Source organism: Python bivittatus, unplaced genomic scaffold (genome assembly GCF_059951505.1).
Source record: "Python bivittatus isolate LINGU-HERP-01145 unplaced genomic scaffold, Pbiv_v1 ctg000480_np1212, whole genome shotgun sequence".
Lineage (NCBI taxonomy): Eukaryota > Metazoa > Chordata > Lepidosauria > Squamata > Pythonidae > Python > Python bivittatus.
Window position 1 is genome coordinate 71,544,124 of NW_028277075.1, and position 21,442 is coordinate 71,565,565.

Genomic DNA, 21,442 nt, shown 5'->3' on the forward strand with positions numbered 1-21,442 from the left:
GGGAAAAAAATGTTGGGCATCTGAGAGTAAATCTGTCTGAGTCCATCTAATGGACAGTACTTGTGCAGAAAAGCACATATGGTTGTTCTGCCCAGTTAGCTTTAATGGCAACTCAAATGGTTTAATGCTCATGTTTTACAGGACACCAGAAATTGGTATTGCTGATGTCATTGATGGCTGTTGTCTGGAGTTTATCTCATGGCTGTCCCATTGACCCTGGACCCACATGTGTAGAAGAATTGCCCAATGCCATCTCAATTATCAGTCGCTTGAAGAAGAGCCTGAAGGTCTTTTACAAGACCTTAGTGGTATGTACAAGAGCTGATTATAGACTCTTTCTTCTCCCAGGAACTGTGCCTTCTACTTGACTAAGGTCCATTTCTCAATTGTATATAACCATTGTATGAACTGGCAACTTCTTTACACTGAAGGTTAAAGATATACCATCACCTTGTCCTCATGTGCATGAAACAGCCTTAAGTCATCTGATGTATTGTAGTAGCATTTTCCCTTAAACTGATAGCAAGCAGCAGCAATTTCAAGGTGAATCAAATCTGAAAAGCTTCACTATCTTTACTGTCAGCAGCATAGTCAGGTGGAGGGCAGGATCAGCTCAGCACTTATTAGTTACATTAGGCTGTGCAGATATGCCTCTCCCTTCCAGTGTCATTATTTATTTTCTTTCCCAAGAGCTAGCAGAGAAGATGGAGTTTAAAGGAGGCTAAGCATGGAAAACAGAAGAGCTTGGCCGTTGCAGAACTGGCACTCTGCAAGCCTGTAGCAGAAGTGCTAGATTTTGAGACAGCTGAACAACCCTGCTTTATGAGTATGGGTTTAACACTCTTTCAAAACTCTGCAGCTCTGCAAGTCTGTTCAGCAGATTTGGAGAGGAAGTTAACTTTGAAAAAGTGCTAAATCTACATTCTCCAGAGAGTGAGAACAGGAGATATGGATCTCACGATGTTTCAAAACTCACCACCTTGCCAAACCCTGTCCTGCTTTGCTATATGTGTTAAAACAGGGGGCATGGGTTGAGTCATCTGCCAAAACTCACCACCTCCCCAAGGCCACTTGGCAGCATGCTTGCAGAATCGACATGCGGCAAAACTGGAGACTGCCGGCTGAGCTACCTCTCGGAACTCACCGTCTCTCCAGGCTTCAGTTCTGTCCTTCCTGAGCATTATTGTATTGATTAGTTCCTACCAGATGGTGACAACTGGAAAAGGAGGAGGACAACAAAGCCAGAGGATTTGATCAATCACGTTGTCCATCGTGCCCTGAATGTGTGAAATCAGGACACGACCATTTGGTAGCTAGCCAAAACAGTGGAAATAGACCCAGGATAGGGCTCTACAATAGAGCAATCAATGTTATGTCAATATAGCTTTCTGCTGGCTCTCAGTAATGGGTGTGTAGCACTTTAATGGCAATGGAGAAGGGCCCCAAGCCCATTTTGACTTGGCTGTGAGAAAGACTAGATACCACCTGGCTTACTAGCCTTTTGGTGAACTGTTTATTTTTGACACAAAAATATTGATTTCCCTGAAGACCGGTGCTTTCTGATCAAATGCCTGTCTTCCAAGAGATCAATACACCCCCATTGATCTGCCTACAAACTCCATTCTGACTATTTATTTATTTATTTATTTTGGCCACAGAACTATCAATATCCCACCTGATAGGGAACACAATCAACAGAAAACTCTGTCAATCTCTGTGGGAGTGCCTTCTTGACTGGCAGATTGTGGGTTTTTTGCTTTTTGTTTTGCTATACTGTAGGGCTATCAATATTCCAGGAGAATGATAGTCCCATAGTCCTATGGCAAAATAATCATTGTAATAGGAAAAATAATAGTAGTATTAGTAATCTGCTGACCGGTTGGTGGGACAGGAGCAGGATGAAGATGGAGAGAGTTGTCAGTCTGCATGCTCACTGCATCCTAACTGAGAAAATGGGTTTGTCTGTTTTGACATAGGAATATTGATCTCCTGGCAGGTCAATCATTCTTTTGTTAACTCAGTCAAAAAATCTGGATAAATGTGTCTTGTGGGACACAAGAAGAGCTCTGCCCTGGCACATGTTAAGGACCAATTGGTGTATTTTTTCTCATTAGTAGGAGACTTTGAGTGGGAGGATAAAGAATGCTGGGGATTCTACCAGTTGCTACCCTAAAAGTGTCCTGCATTGAATCTGTGAGTTCAGTATCACTGCCCAGCCTTGCTGCAGAGACACAGTGAAGCAGGGCAGTAGGTGTTGACCTACTCTTCTACTGACTCAAGGATGGGAGGAATGCATGTTAACATGGTCATGAGGAAGTACCCTTAAAGTAATGTGTTTACTGAGCAATACTCTCCCCTCTAAAAGATTTTCTATACTTCTGCAAATCCTGTGGCTTCCTCAAGCCAGCTGACATCTCCCCTTTCTGTGTGGATGGTACAAGTTTTTATAAGAATCAGCCTTTAGAAATATGAGATCACTATTAGGAGACGTTATTTATCACAAACCAAAGGAATGGAAAGGTACTCATTACTGTTTTGTAACTGAAATGGCTTAGGGCCAGTTCTTAAATCCAAACTTTATTATTGTTTTTCTAATTTGCAGGATGCGGGCTTTGAAGTTAGAGAGTTCAGAGGACCTGTCTGTACTGATAGTTTCAGAGACCAATCTATGGATCCGGTAAGAAGGCATTTGGAAAGATGAGCAGCTGCTCCACTAGCCTGAAAGCTGCTATGGACTTAGTTCAGAATTGCCTTTACAGACTTCAGCAATTGACTCTAGTCAACTCTCAGAAAGCAATAAGCAAATGAATGAATAATCAGATAAGAATTGAATGCTTATTCAATTCAACAGTGTGGAGAAGTTTAAAATCCTAAATGTTCTAAAGTCTGGGTAAAAGTAAGAATGAGATATTTGCAATTTACCCAGGAAAAAGAAGCTGCTTTGAGCCAGGTTTTGTTGAGGTTCCCTGGAATTTGTGAAGTTGGGGGGGGGTGTTTTTCAAATAATCACCCAGAGACCTATTCTAACCGGATGGCAAGCCTGAAGCCCCTCTCCATGGGTTGTGGACACCGTCCCTGTCATTCACAGACACTATTGGAATAAAGCAGCAACATCCTTGGCAAGCGTTGCATTGTCAGAAGCCAAAGGCTTTCACGGTTCTTGCAGCTTCAGAGTAGGAATTTGTGTGCTCATGAAGGGCCTAGATTTTGTTTCCATCAAGGGCAAAGATTTCTCTTGTGCTTGAAGATGGCACTAAAACATTTCTTCACTAGCGGTTTTTAGTCTTCTAGTGTCACTAAGCCATCATTGAAGTAATATAAGCCCTGTCCTTATGACTGTTATACACACACAGTGGTTAGATGATGCTAAAGCTAGGAAGGAGGGATATAAATCACTAATGAGGAAATGACCTGAGTCTGGCCAATAATACTCCTGCTTAGTGTCTCTCTCCCCTTCCCCCCCATTTGTATTACAGGATACATGGTTGTGTCAGTACACTAGGTGCTTTCAGCATTTTGCAGGTATTGTTGGAGAGTCCAGGACACTGCAGCCCAGCATTGAATATTGCCAGAAGTATCTCAATCAACTGGAAAATACTATTAAAAAAATGAAGGTACAACAGCTATTCCTTTAGGCCTATTTGTGTAATCACTGGTTTTCCAAAATGACTTTCAGATTGTGCATGGATTAAAAGAAGAATGGTTCCAGAGCAAAATTTTGGGTAATCTTAGTAAGTTCCATAATGGCATTGTCTAACATTCAGACTTAAAAAAAAAAATCACATGGAAAGAAAATAGGATTCTCTCCCACTTCATTTGCATGTATCACCCTACCTTGCATTAAACATGCTGAATCTGTATAATTGAATTGGGACATTTGACTCTTTCTCATGTACAGATTAGAATATTAAATTAGGGCTCAGGAGGAGAGACATCAGGGCTTCACATGACCATGTAGCTCACTAGATGTCTCTGGGTCAATTGCTTTCTCTCAGCCAACTTACCTCATAGGGTTGTCAGTGGGGGGTTAACATGTATGCTACTTTAAGCTCCTTAGAGGAAAAGTAGACAGTCATGGAAGATACATATTTTTTCCTCTTTCTCTTCAGCGACACCCCTCAGCCTTGTGTACAACTCACTGCAGAATCTCCTGGACCTCCACTGATTCCCGGTGGCATGAGCTTATCAAAGGACCCCACCTGGCCCAGGAATTGCTTGCATATTTGGAGCAGCTCAACCTTTCTTGTAGCTGAGATGACCAGCATGGTGGAACTGAATGATTATTGCCTTAGGTCACCCAGCTGAGGCCAGAGTTTTCTTAGGAAAAATCAACATCATTTTTCTACTTTGTTATAGTGGATAGGCAGTTTCTATATATGTTGAAGAGGTGTTCTGTACAAACAAAAATTATATGTAATAGTGCAATAATGTACATATCCTTTTAGGAAGTCAGTCTCACTGGGCTTAATGGGTCTTTCCCCTGAATTCCAGCCCAAGGCTACATACATACATACATATGGAGGAATAATTTGAGGATGTAAATAAACATTGTTACACAAGTTTCCTTTGAAAATCCAACAAGCTCTAATCTTACAGGCAATCACTCATCTCTCTTTCTCCCTTTTTAGCACAAGCTGAGGCTCCTCCCATTGACTTTGATGAGCAGTTCACAAATGCCTGTGACCATGTGATTTGAAGAAGCTAATCTTGCACATGGCTGCAAGATTATGACTAAGTGGGGGGGGGGGAGGAATTTATTAAGAGAAAACACACACACAACACTGAGTGGGACTCCTTTCCTTAGGTGCTAGTTAGAGAAGCAGGTTAGCATCTTTTAGCCAGTTCCAAAGGCTCCAAGGATTTCTAAGCTTTGTTGAAATAGAACATTCACTGTCTGTGCACTTTCCCTTTCTCCCTCATTCCTCCTGTCACTCACCTGTGCTTGCAACAGAGCTGGTCTTGTGTCTAGTCCAAGAGCACAGGGATGGGGATTCTCTGTCTGGACAGAAGGGCTTTGCTGGGAAATTTTGTTTCAGGTCTTTTATAACCTGCCAGTTGTTGGACTAAACTGCCTTGTGCCATGCAAATTGACAAGCTGCCACTAAAACATTATTTCTTCTTCTTCTGGAATCTGCTCCCTCATTTCATCTTGGAATGCCAGGATTCTAATAAGATCTGGATGTGCCTTTCTCACTTTCAGATAATGGCATCTTGGGCTTCCTTTTCTTATATTGATGCTGGTTTTATCTCTCCTGCAAAGAGGGAAAAAATCCTTATTTTTATCACTACATTTGAAAAGTTGGTGTGCATTTGAATGGAGGACTGACTCTGGATTGAAGCAAATGCTTCAGTAGAATTGATTGACACCATGTGCACGTTAGAGATGAAATCAGTTCAACTGATTTTTGTTATCTGATTATTTATGTATGAATGCAAATAATAATAATAATAATAATAATAATAATAATAATAATAATAATTGTTTGGTCAGTCATTATGTTCTCTGGTGACTCTAAGGATGGAGTACAAATCTTTGAAAATGTTAAAAATAAATTTGGATTCTTTCTAAGTAGTTCATTGTACTGTATTTCATAAAGGAATAGAAATTTCCTGATCTGAACACTCTTACTGACTAGAGGAATGTCCGTACATTTATGTGTTGTCTAATCAGTTGCTTTCATGTAATTCCATCATCTGCCTCCCAGATAATAGATCCCACATCATAAAGTTTGCTAGTAAAATAACTATTTATTTGGAAGTTTTGAAGGACACTCAAAACAACAGTGTGAATAGTTCACAGAAGATTGGATTCCTTTTTCCAATAGAAAAATAGTAGGAGTTCACTTTTCTCAGGACTCTTGGCTCTGCTGTGTTAGTATCATACTCATCCACAAGTATCAGGCAGACAAGTAGTACCATAGCTAATGCTCTTTTCTCAGTAGGCTTATGGAAATGGTGACTGCCAAGTCTTGAGAAAGATACCTAGGCATAAGTGATAATCCTTAAGGCAGCCAATTTAGAAAGTGTTCGAAATAAAACAAATGCCCCTGGGATAGAATATTGCAACTTGCTATACAGTTTATTTATTTATTTAGAAAAATAATACTTAAAAAAAGCAATTTAAAACATAGGAAACCATGATTATGGCTGGGTTGCCTACAGAATTGCTTTCTGGTTGTTGTTTTTTAATTAATAATACATCAGCAGTCCATTGCTAGCAAAGCCTCCAATGGAAGGAATTATTTTTTTTCCTTCAGAAGACCATTCAATTATGTCAATACCTATTTGCAGTCTAAAGAATTCAACTGAGACCCAGCTTAATCACCTCTCTTTTTTGTGAGAACTAGTTTACACAGCACTGTTTCCACTCCCAGCAAACCAACAGGAATGCTCAAAGTTATTATTCAGTCAATGCCTTGTCCTCCGAGTTACTCAAGTAGCAACTCCTCTCTCCTACTTTGTGCCTATAAGGACATTGTAAAAGATTATCATACTCCCCTCCCCTCTGCTCCCCTCCCCTCTGCTTCCCTCCCCACTTCATGTTGCTGTGATGGGAGGTTAAGGGACGTTATTATGGGAAGAACTGGAATTTTGCAAAAGAAAAGAAGCCAAGCTGCCTTGACCATTGTTGTACTTAAAAGTCTCAGAAGGTGGAATGGTAGCATATTATCTGTTGTGAATCTGGGCACATTCTCCAGTACTTCTAACCATGCTGGTTGCATGGGGGAGGCAGAATGGGATAAATGCAAACTTCAGGCTCTAGGAACGGAATGGGTGGCAGGTGGGGAAGAAAGAGTTACGGCTTAGGAGGCAAGGCAAGGCAGGGTTCCCTCCACGGAGAGCACAAACTGCTCCAAATTTCAAATTAAGATAGCGTTGAGGAAGGAAAAGGTTGATTCAGACCTCCAAATTAGCCAGTGTCATGCGATCATGCAGACTGAGAGTTGACTTCAAGGTTCTGAGGTCATCATGGCTAGACGTGCTGTATGATAATGGCTATCAGCAAAAATCTTTTACCCCAAATTTCCTCCAGTAAATCTCAGTCTCAGACATGGCAATAACAGTCCAAGGAGTCAATACAATTGCACTTTATTCTTTAGGAAGGCCAAAAGGGAGCCTCTCTTTTTCAACTTTCTTCATACACAGCATAAATGAGGAGAGGTGGGTTTCTCCTAGGCTCATAGAGGCAAAAGGATATGAAGCAGAGAATAGATCTTTTTAAAAAAGATAGAATGAAAAGATACAAGAACCTTTTAATGGGAGCAAAAAGAAGAGACTAAATAAATGTGTTGCATATAACCACAGCTCCACAAACCTTGTGCCTACATTATACAGGCTGAGCTAGGGCAATCTGCAAGCTGGCTTCATCCCACTGATGGAAGCTGAGAGGACATGGAAAGGTTATAATGACAGTGGATCATTGACACGTCCCAGGAAAAGTGGGACTCTATTATCCTTCAGAAACAAAAATATGAAAGGCTGTTGCACTTCAAAGAAAGCGGCTGTACGTGCTAAGATGACTGCTGTTGCAGCAGCTCCCTCTGCTCCCTCCTCTGAGATCTGTAGCACAGCCTTGTGCTTGGCACTGGACACAGCTACTTCTTTACTCTGAGTGATCCCACACAAGTCAGGATCAAAGAAAAAGCCAAAATCTGAAAGGAAAAGTTGAAAAAGTTGAAAGGATGCATAAGAAACAGCTCAACACTTGAAAAACAGAACTAAAATAGATCTAAATCTGCAAAACACCATGTCCAGGTAATTTCCACATTATAGCCTTGTACACAGCTGAGGCATGCTGGTTTTCCAGAATTATTTAAAGAGGAATTATGACATATATTTATAAAATACTGCTCTAATAACTGGCAATGCCCTCCCTCATTGTAAAGGCCCTTCTGTGATATATACTGGCAAGTCAATCCCATTCTGCAGTGTCTCCCAGCTAGATTAACTAAAAGCTTCCTGTTTAATTAAACATTAATTAAAAACTCAATACTCAGTCAACTTCTACTACCTAATGTTTGTACATGTGATATGATTTTTATTTTTTCTTGTTATTTTCTTCTTTCCTTTCTTTTATAGCCATTTATCCAAGTATCCCCTCACAAAGGGAGGCCAAAATGACTAAGATGAAAACAACCCTAAAAGCCTCAATAGCATTTTCCTTTTCCCCACTCTAATTATTTTATATTATTCAAGAGAACTGCACTGAAAACAGGGCAAGAGAACATTTTTTTTTTCCTATTTCCTCATTATTTGTCCTCCAAAGTTAATCCCAGGAGCAAAGATGAGATGTGAGCACTTCTTTATACACCAGGACTTCTCCTGAAGCCCTAATTATCTTCCTTTTTAAAGGAAGAAGAAAAGGTGGGAAAAAGAAAACAAAATCATTTATTTCCACTAAGTTTTGAGAAATGCCAGTGCCAGGTATCCTTCTTGAGAATATCTCTATTTCTGGATGATGCCAAGAGACCTCTCTAAGAGCAAAAGATATGACAGCAGTTTCTTCTCAGAAAAAGGCTAATTAATTGGAGTGAATTAAATATGCCCAGGGTTGGCATGGAGGACGTTTTTCCCCCCACCATTCACTGATCTAACCTGTCATTTATGATGAAAGTAGCAAGTATATTGTCCTCATCTCTAATGATCCCACTGTTTTAATTTTTTTATTTTTCTTACCCATTTCTCCAATGATTGTGCTAAGGTCTTGGGATGATTCCAGCTTAAATTTTGGTAGGGTTACTATTGTTGGCTTCAGAGGCATGGCCTCTAGCTTGGTCAAGGCTGACATGAAGGCTGATGCACTGAGACGGTTCTCTATCTCAGAGAGGTTTGTCAACTGGGAGCGAGGGATGAAGATCACCAAACTCAAATTGTGGAACAGCTGAAACCGGCCAACCTGTTAAAACAAATACCCATCAGCCTATAGTCTCCATATTCTCATTCTTCTTGATTTAGAAGAACATTCTTTTCTTTTGAACTGCAATAAGTTTTAAATTGTAATTGCTATTCTCCATGGCTCCTCTTCTCTAATTGTGGTATTTGGAGAATGACAAGGGCTTGTGTGGGCTCACAGAGTGGAATAAACACTAAGAAATCCATAAAATGCTTCTTTACAGAGAACATCACTGAAGAAGAGTTTATATATATTGCCCAGTTCAGCAACAGGAGTCTTGTATTGAGTAAGCAGGCACAACTTTGTTAAGCTGGTGAGAAGACAGTAGAAAGCGATGTCTTATGACTTTAGAGACAGCCTTCCCCCATCTGGTGCTCTCCTAATGTGCTGGATTATGCAAAGAACATGACTAGAAATTATGGGATTATGGTCCATCATATCTGGAAGGCATTAGGTTGACAAAGGTTGTTTAGGGATTAGAGTACACACCCAAATTGCAAGTATACTCTAGAGTCAAACCAATTTTACTTTTATGCCTTCTCTTGAAGAAACCATAAAACCATACTTTTCTTATGACACTTAAGTTATTTTTATGTTCTTCATACAGAAACAGCCATATAGACAACCAAGTCCATGAATCCCTTTTTGTGGACCTCAGAACCGTAGAGTTCACCCAGTCAAAAGTTAGAGGCAAACTACTGAAAAATGGAGGCACTGATTTTAATATTACTTGACAGGATGTTGAAAGGGTATGTAATCTTTCTTTTAGGTTTAATGGGACAACTCTCACCTCTCCATGGAAATATAGGTCTCAACCACTTGCATGACATAAGTGTCATTGTCCCATCTGACTGTGAAAAAATGACAGTAACATTTTAAAAGTATGACTCCTGGAAACCTAAAAATTGTGTGCCCCAATACATAATTACAGTTTCCAAGGGTCCTTGGACATTAGTATTAACCAATAAGCCTAGCTGATATAAGAAAGGCACAAGAATTCCATCTGGAATTTGTCTGAAATTGGATTTGTGATTGTTGTCCCAAGGCAGTTTACAGCCCAGGGTGTTCACTTTTTCATGATTGGGGTTGCACTTAATATTTTTGGAAGGCTGAAGTGGCAGATAATAATGCAAAGTAGATTGGTCCATGCTTTTCCAAATGGTTCTTGAGGTTTTATGAGCATTGGAAAGTTTATTTATATTTTAAACTATGTTGAGTTTCAGTACACTATCATTTTATTGTTCCCCGTGTTATCAGTTTTCAGCAGCCATAATCAGAGTGGCTCCAAGGACAGCAAATAAAGGTTCAAGGACTACATGGCTTCAGATTGTCCGTCTCTGTTCCAGCAAAATGAACTGAGTGGCTAATGCAAAGGGAGTGAGAAGATATGATCTCTCTCTCTCTCTCTCTCTCTCTCTCTCTCTCGCTCTTGTCTGTCTGTCTGTCTGTCTGTCTGTCTGTCTGTCTGTCTATCTATCTATCTATCTATCTATCTATCTATCTATCTATCTATCTATCTATCTATCTGGCATGGCCTGGGCAATAGACTTGTTTGAGATCTCTGGATTAATTCTACATTTTATTTTATTTTATTTTATTTTATTTTATTTTATTTTATTTTATTTTATTTTATTTTATTTTATTTTACTAGAGGAACAAGAAGAATGCTTTCTGCAACCCTTTGGTGCCGCATTTGCTATTCTGGGCTTTAAAATACTAAAATAGAAAAGGAGCTTGCTTGTTCATTAAAAATAGACAATATAATCCTTGTCCAGTCCAATAATGGTTTTTAACTTAAAAGAGCAAAAATGTTGGACCTGAAAACTGTCCAAGCAAGGTGGACAGTGGAACACCCTCAATGTTTTAGGAACCATATATCTCTAGAGAACAATAACTCTCATGGTGTTTTATTTATCTCATGGAATCTGCATTTTAATTTATTGCTTTCATTGTTGTACCCCATCCCTAATTTTGTTGCGTTGTTTGTTTATTATTTATACATATCAATTTATATGGCCAGCTATCTTGCAACAGTGACTCCAGGCAGCTAAAATAAGGTTAAAAACTCAAATATAACTAAACAATGATATATACAAATAATGGCAATTGAGAACCACATAAATCATCAGCAGATGACACGTCCATTTCCCAGAACCAATTAATTTCCTGAATCCCATGATGTGAAAACAGACACCTTTTAAAAGCTTCACAATATGCCAACAGGTTGGGGCCAGCCAGATCTTGGGAGTATGGTGCTGTGATAAAAAAGACCTACTTCCTAGGTCCAATCAGATGACATTCCTTGATAGACGGGACTCACCTATCAAGGAATTCATGGAATGTGAATACTACATAGAATGTATGGACCAGATGAAAGAGACTTGAAGGAGAATGTCCCTGTCACATGCACATTACCTTAGCCCGCAAATTGTTGTCAAAGTAGGAGGCCACTGGATACTTCTTACTGGTCATCATGGACACCTTGACGGGAGGGAGGCCAGGACGGTAGAAAACTTCAAGCCTTGTATTTGTTTGTTTAAATGTAGTTTTCCATTTGGCTGGAAAGTTAAAGAACTTGGATAAGACGGAACCTCTTTATGTATATATATTAACATATATTGACTTGTTGGACACAGCCATGTTTTTGTTTGTGTTTTAATGAAAATACAGAAGCAGTTTGCTATTGCCGTCTTCCAGTTTGTTTTTGTTTTCAAACATTTAAATAGGGGTGCATCCATAAATATACATGCAAATATTTAAATAGAATTGTTTGTTGATGCTGTCCTTCACATGTTGGGGAAAGTAGGCATCCCTTGGTGTTTCACAGTTGGAGGGATGAAGCTTAATAATTTCTTTCCATTTCTGTATCTACAGAATAGTCAACAGTCGCTACTCTCATAATTCTGAAGAGGTGCAGCATGAATCAACTTTAAGAATGATCTCAAAATGATAAACATAGGATGCTGATGACTGTCTTGGGAAAGAGCTTGGGAACAATATTGGGGACCCAAATGATTGTGAGATAATCTAATTTGAAGGGTATTTTCTTGGTTTGTCTTTGGGATAGTTGTGGATTATTACTGGAAAGCAGTCGGGATGGTAGGCATTTGCCCATACTTGATGGCATCTAACTGTCTAGGTTCCCTGCTTCAAAACAGGTTGCATGATTTGTAGAGGTCTTTTGAAAAAAATAATGCAAGTCAGTGGACTGTATCCAAAGGGCCTCCATAATGTAACTTAGAAATTCAATGTGCATAGGAAACTCTCAATGACACCTCAGCTATACATTGGCTGCTGGGACTAGTTATCCAAGGAATGCTGAATGAAAGGTAGTAATAGTCAAAGATATGGCAGCAAAATAGGGATAATTATCAGAAAGGCTTGGAAGAAAGAAAAAGCCATAAGACAGAAAGAATATCCTGAGGGACAAAGGACTAAAGCTACTCCCTGTACCAGAAAACCAGTGGGAAACAGTATGGTTTGGGGACGAATGACATTCTATCACATACGACCGAGTCAGAGTCCTGAGGAAGGGGAATCTGACGTGGCATCTGTGAGGCAGAGAGGAAATTTCTAGTGTTCCTGTGAGGAAGGAATCTGAACTGCCAAGAAGCCTGTGTGAAACGTCATGTTTTATGCAATTATAAGCTAGGTAGCAATTAGGTTACAAGGATACAACTTGGCTTGGTGGTGGAATTTAGTACGAAATTCCTTAAAGAGTTAAGGAAGGTAATTAAATCTGTGAAAAGTAGGATTGTCACAATTCCTCCTCCACCCATGTCTCTCTCCCCTTGTAACTAAACAATGGATTATACCAAGCTTCAAAAGTTTTCTTGGCTTTGAGAAATCTTCAGGCAAACCATACTTTGCCAAAGCTGCTCTGCAAAGCAATATTCATTCTCCACTTCTAAACAGGAAGCAAAGCTGACATTTGCTTCACTTCACATTGCTCTGAGATCTCATTCAGCAGTTCAGCTACTGGAAGCACCAGATGAATCTTATGCCATACTGGTGAAGAAACCTCTTCAGATACTGGAATTGGCAGATGAGGCCTTTGGTATCATGAAGTTGATTCAATCATATTGCCTCTGTGACATGAAGCAGCATAGTGAGGCTAACCACAACTGCCTTGCACAAGCTGACCAATGCACACCAATATTTGAACTTTTAATTTCTCTCTGTGATTTAATAGCAATCAAGGGTTATTTTAAAAATCCTTTAACATCTTTCTCTGGTTGCCATCCTTACTCTCAGATCCAGCAACACATTATGCAGAGAACAAAGAACACATTTTTTTCTTTCTCTTCTTCAGAGAAAATGATGGTGGCAATGAGTCCTGGGTTTAAAAGGGAAATTTGATTGGAGCCCTTTCTGTAGCACTTTCCCTCTACAGGAAATCTCTCTGAGTCAGATGTCAAGTGCAGAAACCCCCAGAAATATCTTACTTACAATGGAAGTAGACAGCGTTGAGGAGCACCATTTGGGCATCAGGATCTAGGTCATCCAAGAGTTTCTTGATCTTGTTACCAGTACGTTTACTCACCCATGAGTTGATATCAGTTACTGCCTGCTGGGTGTTGTTAGTAAGGACCTTCAGCTTGGTTTGATAGAATGTACTTGTTAGATTTTGAAATTCACTGCTCATCTTAAGTGCTGTGTGTCAAAAATTCAAACATTAAAAAAAATGAGAATAGCAGGCCATCGTAAGGCATGTGCCACTTATGGTACAGATCATTCTTTTTCCCCTAAGATTTTATAATTTAGCTATTCATTTAAAAGATAAAGATTGGTGGTTGCCAACTGTAGCTCACTTAAAGAGGATATTTTGTGCTGTCATTAGTTGATTTTCTTAAGAGATCAGAAGAGCACTTTTTAAGGAAATTCTTATATGAGAATTATAATCAGTTCCCTTGTAATTATAAGGGAAAATTGTAAATTGTAGAATTTCCTTTGGAAGTACTCATCTGGTCTTTAAAAAATGAATTAATATGCTATTTATAGATTTAGGCTATGGGAAGTTATATGCATAATCAGCTTCCCATAGTCCAAATTTATAAACGGCAACTAAACAGAATCCTGCTTATGCATCCATGTACAAAGTACCACTAATCTCATATTTATGGGTGTTCATAAAGGGAAAAACAGCAACAAAAATGCTCAATCATAGTCCAAAAATATCACTAGAAGAAGAAATGAGAAGCATAATGGTTTAAATTACTTTGTTTTCACTTTTGTTCTGCTGCTGTATTTTACATTGGTATGTTTTTTTAAATATGCTAAAATGCCTTTTTGGATTGAGTCTACCAAAGTGGCAAAAAATATAGTTACAGTCATATCATTAAAAAGTTCAACATTCCAAAATGCATATAACTCACATACACACACAAACCTTTTTGCAGAATCATAGGAATAAATGATCAATTAAAAGAAACAATGACCACTAAAATCCATTAGCTAAGAAACCAATTATAACTAGTTAGTTTTTTCAAACCTTAAAAGAAAAAAAAAACTCTGGGAACTGTGGTCCCAAAGGATGCCAGGTTAGGGAAGGCTGCTGTAGCATTTGCTCATCAGACAGAAAGTAGGCTACAAAAGGCCTTTTGCAATTTTATCCTGGAATCTCCTTTAGGGTAGATTGGATGAGATTTTAACCTAGTGGTAACTATATGAGACCAAACATCTGCCTGAACATATCTTACTTCTACAAAATTTAATTATACAATCTGAAGCAAATAATTTTGGAATTTCAGCCTTAATCCATTGATGGAGTACATGGAGAATGTCTCAACTATAATTTCCAGTACAAGCCAAACTTCAGCTGTATTCCAATGAGATTTTTCCTTTCCATTTTGAAACACGCTGACCTCTAAGAATCAGACCTTAGCTGAAAGAAGGCCATCTGTGGGAGTTTACTCACCTGGTTGATAAAAAATCGCATTGGCTGAAGTCAGGGCTTCAGATTTGCCAAAGGCTTTCAGGGCTCTATGTACACATGCAAATTCTTTAGGATAGAACAGCAACTTCTCAAGACGATCTTTGGTTTCATCGCAGGCTCCTGAATGGCAGATACATGGGTATGGAGGGGTTATATGTCATTGTGCAAGTTCAGATTTTTTTCTGCAACTCTGTTTATTTATTCTTTCAACCCCAAAGTTCTTGGATTTTATAACAGTGGCCTTTGCTACAACGATTATTTTTCAAGCCTGCCAACTGTAACTCATGGGCTTGATTCTGAGACCTAGATAAGTGCTACAAGTGCTGTTGACCTTACCCTTCACTTTAACTGACCTTCATGTTGCAAAGGTCACATCTGAATGTTCACATTGTATGGATACCACCAGTACCAGTGTTTCCTTTTGCTAATGAGGTAGCTGATACAGCTGCCTGTCGTATTAACACATAATCCCAGCAACAGAGAATATTAAACTCGTGACATTATGGCTAACCATGGGATGATTTAGTATGACAGTGTGACCTGTCTCCCCTTGACAGCTTGTTGTTGCCAGATTTGGGATGTGGTTTATTGAAATCACAGCAATTGTTTCTTCGAAGATACCGTAGGACATTCTAGTGCCTTCAGATATTTTGGACCTTAACCTTATCAGCTCCAGCTGGTATGGCCAATGGCAAAAAATTGTGGGAGCTGTAGCCCAAGATATCTGGAAGATACTGGATTATTTTTTTGTTTTCTGAGGAGTAGAAAACTCCTTAGACCATAGAACAAGAGGTTCAGTTTGCAGTGTTGACTCATGTTTTGATGGCAAGATCTCATAGAGGAAAAGAAGCTAAGCAAAAATGGTGAAACAGACTGGATCAAAGGAAGTTGGAATTTGATTGTTGGAGCAAAACCTTTTGGTGAAAAATGAATTGTGCTCTCGGGGATTTTCAGCAATAATAATCAGAATAATGGATTGTGCTTAGCAGCCTGACACAATACAGAGACAAATATATCCTGAACAAAGGCTGGACAAACCTGTCCAAGACTGTTTAGGCTGCCAATGCTTCCCAGATGAAATGTGATTTGTTTCTAGAAAGATAGGGACTTTACTCCTAATTTAAATGAATGAAGATGCCCACAGTTTAGTATTACAGCCTTCCTATAACAAAACATGACTTTAGGAGGTAGAAATGTGTGTACTGTATCAGCAATCCTATTTGAAACAGGGATGCCTATAAGAGATATGAGGGATGTTTTATAACTTAGGTTTTTTTAGAGAAACATAATCTCTAAGAAATTATGAAAAGATATGAATATAAGCAATACTATACTGCTGAAATATAATATAAAAGGAAACCTTTCATGCCAACATAAATCAAGCAGCTCACACATTTGTTGACTTCCCACAGCAGGAGACCCACTCACACTACACCCCAGATACCTCTAGGTAAGAAAAAAAAAATGACACAGAAGCCTCAAGTTTGTAACATTTCTGTAGATACCCAACGGCGTATTCTTACCTAATAGGAGATTGGATAGGGTTGTTGTGATGCTGAGGGGTGAGAAAACCAAGTTACCATCCTTTTTCTGAATTGCTATTTTATAGAACTCAAGTGCAAATTTGGATAGAGCCTCAGCCAGCTTCTGTTCATCTTCTGGAGTGGACTCAGCACATGCAGGCCATGGTTCCCAGCGTTGTGAGCATGATTCAGGTGGGCAACTAGTATCGGACACTGTGGGAATGGGGGCAGTACTTGCTGTGGTTGATCCTTCTGTTGGGACTTCAGCAGATTGTTCTTTGACATTTAAAAGTTCCGGAAACTGATGATCAAAGACTGTCTGCTTGGTTGCCATAGTAATAGTACTATCTTCTCCATTTTCCACTGGTACATTTGTAGATGTAACTATCTGGTTAGAAGTTTTCTCTTCATTGTAATGTCCTTGCATATCCTTATCTGAAGTCTCCTGTAAAATATTGATATTAGGTAATAGTGGATTACATTTATACCACTATGAATCTGTGCTTTTATATATCAATAAAAGCAAGAATGTTTGGCACTTTTTTTTGACTCCAAATATCTAGGTTTTGACTTAAAAAATAAGCATCTTAGGTACTATACTGAATATTAATCACAATTAAATGTTTTGACATTCTGCAGTTTAGGGTTTGACAAATAATCACTTTTGGAAAACATTTCATATAAAAAGTACTCTAGAAGATTAAACTTCATTATCTTGTTCCTTAAAACAAAACAAAATAAATTAGAAGTATGGGTTCAGCACAAGTAATGTTTTTCAACAAGGCTGATCACAAACAGCCTGCTACATTATTTTCATTTGATCTATACTACTGAGCTTCTTCTGGGTACAATCACTAGAGAATGGAGTTTCAGAATTAGAATAATATTTATATTTATATTAGAATAATCATTATTCCAATTCAGAATTAGATAATTCTGGACACTGATTACAGCTATGAGTAGATTAGACGCTATAACCTAAATGACTCTAAGTTTTTGATTCTGACACATGGAAAATACATCTCTTCTCCTGCATGCTGACCAGAGCGTATAAATAAATGCTTTCTGTTATTTCTTCATGACCATATGGTTAATATTTTCTTCTCTGAAATGCACTAATGAAGTCTCTAAAACAGAATGAAAATGCTGTTAGCCAGTAATGCCTTAATAAATTTAAGATAGTAAAATAACTAAAATATATTAATAAATGAAATATTACTTTCAAAGCAAGGGAAAGCTGAACTAAGAATTACTGTTCTAATCTGCATTATCTAGCACACCTGAGAATGAAACTTCAAGTTGGTCCTGAAAAGCCTCCATGATTGACTGTCATCCTTGTTGTTGGTATCTGGATCCAGGGATTGCTCAGTTTCTTCAGTCCTCCCAGCTTCTTGAAAGGGAGGTGGTGTTATATCATTTCTATTACCTGTCACTTCCTTGATGCAGGATGTCATAGAAAAATAAATCCTCATTAGATAAATCAGTGTTGTCTGCTTTCATCATAAACAATTCATTTTCTTTCTTATTTAAGAGAGAAGCTACTTGGATTAGGTTGAATTTTAGCTCAAAGTCTGGAGGAAAAATTATAGGATATGCTTTTGGATAATTAACAAAATGACAGAGTTAACCCAATTGTGATCTGAATTATAAGTCACACCTTATGCTTTGGCCAGAACCATGACAAGATAATCTGCAAAACGGTCTTCTCCTCCTTGCTGCTGGTGCTTTGGACTAGTTCAGGTTCTTCAGTCCACTCAGCAACTGTTTCTGTACTGGATGCAGCCTTGATGCAAGGTGTGATTGCAAAATAAATCACTGTTAGTTAAATGCATACTCTTCTTTTTAAAATCCTAAATAGTAACATACATTTCTTATATCAACACAAACTGCTGTCTGATTTGCTTAACGAATAGATAATTCAATAAATGTTAGCAGTGAACCCTCAAATCTTCAATATTTGAAGGAAGAATAGTCCTCCACCCCAGTAATTTACCCTTAAAAGGAGAGGCTTAGATTTGCTGACATGGGCTGAGGGAGGCAGCCGGTTTTCCTGTTCATTCTTCCTTTGAGGAGAGGATTATCTTAAATTCAGACGCCTTCCTTTGGGGCAAAGACATTGTGTGCGTGCAACTTGTACTGTCCTAGGAAACATTCAAAACCTGATTTGAACCAGGAGGTGGCAGTGTTAGGTCACAAAGCACCTGAACTAGGAACCTTGTCTGCTTCTTGGCTTCTCTCTAGGGAGTTAACTGGGGACTGTTTCTTGTGGGCACACTAATGTGCATTCCTCCAGTCCAAGAGTTGGCAGAAAAGTGTGCTGATATCAATGACACCGTCCTGACATCTGGGCCCTAGTCAGCTGCAATGCAAGGCTAGTGAGTGTTGCCGTCCTTAACAGTTTTAATAAGGACAAATTAATTAAAGTGATTGGTGGAGTCCTCTGGCTTCATTTCCCCTCCAATTAAATGCAATCTACTGGTGGGGAACTAACCAGCAATTGCTCTCTCTAATGAATGGTTGGATGGGCTGGGCAAATAAAGGTGAATGCTTTGAACAATGGGTTTAGCTAGCTGTCTAATTGCCTAACAGTTCACAAATATGCAAGTGCTCCTCCAGCTTCATTTTGTGCCCGTCCTTCATATTTGCAACCTGTCATCCAGACTATTTTTGAACAGGAGTTTAGTACTTTTTCAAAAGTAACTAGACCTGTGTATGGAACAGCTAACAGGCATGGACATGGGCTCATGAGGACCATTGGGGTGCTCTCCCCCATGCCTGTGACTTGTCAGTCAGGCTAAGAGGTGCAGAGGAGGACGGTGGGGTGAAGGGAGAGGGACAGATCAATAACTATTGTTGCGGGAACTAGTGCTGCAAAGGAATGGCAGCGCTGGCAGTGATTGATAATGGATCAGGCAAAATGGTGCCACTTAACCCTCCCCCTGTCAAGAAATAAAAACCAAGAAAAAGTTTGGCCATGAGAAATCCCTCCTAGCCAGAAGCATTCAAAAAACCTGTCAAGCATGTGTCAGTGACAGAACCAGCAACACATAAGCTGGCAGAACCCAGTTTTCTCTCCTGTTTCAAACACTCTTCTGTACACCACAGGACTAGAGCTCTCATGTCTAAAGCCCTAGTTTAGGGCTCTTTAAAAACAACACTAAAGCTGTATGTATGAAAAGCATGCATAAAATCTAACAAGCACTATGAAAGCACTGACCGGGCATGACGTCGGTAGATGCCTCTGACAAAGTCAGATGTCCAGTCTCTTTTGTAGCCCTGGTCAAAATGGGTATAGATGGTGGGGTCCAGTAACTGGAGGGGGGATTCCTACAACAGCCTAAAGGGGCCAAAGAAGGCTGGGCAGATCCCAACCTCCAATGGCATCCTCAACCACATCATCTGTGAAGTGATACTTGGTCCCCAGATGTTTGCCCCTGTGAATTGTAATCTCTCTAATTTTGTCCCAGCCAGTATTAGGACACTGCATACTCTCAGAAATCCAATAAAAGTTTAAATCTTCTCCACTGCCCTTAATAAGGAGCGGGTAAATAACTGGCACTCACCTGCGGAAAACTTGATATGATCGTAATGGCCAAATACAGGAGGATCAGCCAAGTCTTCATGATGGCAGAGAGACTACCAAATAAATGACACTCGTTTTTAATCCCAACCAAAGATGGATGCCCCTATCCTACCTCTCTGACCTTCTTCCTTGAAAAATATTAAAACAGTTTCTTGCTCAAGGAATTCTGAAGAACAGCCAGTTGCTTTCTCCCTGTCTCAAATAACTTCTTGTTGTTCTTCTCCGACTGTTGGCAGGTTCCTCTCTCCCATTTTTCGCAATCTCTGATCATGTGACTAAGCCCAACTTAGTTTCACTCTCTTCAGGGGAATTCCATTTCTCCAGCAGATCTTGCTGAAAAGAAATAATTAGAAAAAGGGGAAACAGAGGAAATTCTCTGAATGGAAGAAAAACAAGAGAGCAAAAAGCTACTTTCTCTGTGCAAATTTCTCTAAATAATAGAACCAAACTGTTGTGACATATCTTGGCTTTAGAGAATGGAACATGACGGAGTGAAACTGGAGGAATATGAACCATCCATTGGTTGGCTTCAGACAATGATCAGTTAAAAATTAAGGATGATTGATTACCCTTTCCATGAGAATTCCCGTAAATCATGGGGGCAGGGGGAAAGAGAATAGTCATGGGCCAGCCTGTAGAATACTCTATCATGCTCAAACAAGAAAGATAACATAGGTAAAGAATAGCAAGCTAATTGCAAGCTGCTTGATGATTGGATTCTGACAACTTATTTTGAAAAGATTGCTTAAGATCAAGCAGATGCTTTTCCATAGTGTAAGGAACTGGTCAGTACTAAGCTTAGTTTGTTTTGAGAAGGCTGTGTGAAACCAGCGGGTTTGGCTAGTTTATCGTTCCAGTATGAACTCGGAAAATGAGTTAATTTAGTAATTATATTTTGTAATTGTAAACTTAATCTGTGAATGCAACCTATAGGTTATGGATTTTAAACATGGAAATAACTTCTATGAAGAGAAGTAACAACATGAATCCCAGGTAAAAAAACTTCACGTCTCATAATCAACTACATGCATATCCAGTTTGCAGTTTATGATCTTTGGTTGCAAACATGTAGCAAAATGCTATGATATATATGTGATTAATATTCATATTCAGTTATAGGTATTAAATCTCATCCCATGTAGCAAATCCAACATACGTTCCTCCCTTTCTTATTTCACTACACAGACTTGTCTTTGATCTGTGTTTTCACATAACTCCCTCTAACTTCTTGAAGCCCTACTTCCTACTTGCAGTTGAAAGAGTCTTGATAGGTGTCAGTCCCTGGCTGTGCCAATATTGTGAATGAGGTGTCAGAAATCATTTGTTTGGCAGTCTTGTGCCAGGAGGAGATGGAAAATACTACTTTAAAACTGGAATGGCTGAGGATGAATTGTGGCTACTCCACAATGGGTGAGGGATAAGATGAAGATGAGAATTTAGGAGGGCATATCCTCTAGAAATGGCTAGCAGGCTGCCTTGGTGCATCAGTTGCAGGGACATGAGTCATA

General features: G+C 39.2%; 1 protein-coding gene across 1 annotated transcript; it reads right to left on the reverse strand.

Moving 5' to 3' along the window:
* Nucleotides 1-7,072: 7,072 nt before the first annotated feature.
* SERPING1 (serpin family G member 1) lies at nucleotides 7,073-20,362 on the reverse strand. Its single transcript, XM_007423067.4, has 9 exons — nucleotides 19,915-20,362; nucleotides 18,009-18,134; nucleotides 17,632-17,787; nucleotides 16,352-16,796; nucleotides 14,811-14,948; nucleotides 13,343-13,546; nucleotides 11,309-11,451; nucleotides 8,677-8,896; nucleotides 7,073-7,652 (listed from the first exon to the last, which is right to left on the reverse strand). The coding sequence occupies exons 1-9, from the start codon at nucleotides 19,972-19,974 to the stop codon at nucleotides 7,402-7,404; spliced, it is 1,743 nt and encodes a 580-aa protein (XP_007423129.1). The 5' UTR covers nucleotides 19,975-20,362; the 3' UTR covers nucleotides 7,073-7,401.
* Nucleotides 20,363-21,442: the final 1,080 nt, after the last annotated feature.

What these genes read in the sequence shown, in the direction of transcription:
- SERPING1 (XM_007423067.4), bottom strand. Translation starts at nt 19,974, where the DNA reads ATGAAGACTTGGCTGATCCTCCTGTATTTGGCCATTACGATCATATCA. An exon ending in TCATATCAAGTTTTCCGCAG is followed by an intron (nt 18,135 to 19,914) that starts GTGAGTGCCAGT and finishes CCTTGCATCAAG; the next exon opens with GCTGCATCCAGTACAGAAAC. An exon ending in CAACGCTGTCTACTTCCATT is followed by an intron (nt 11,452 to 13,342) that starts GTAAGTAAGATA and finishes TTAACTTTCCAG; the next exon opens with CCAAATGGAAAACTACATTT.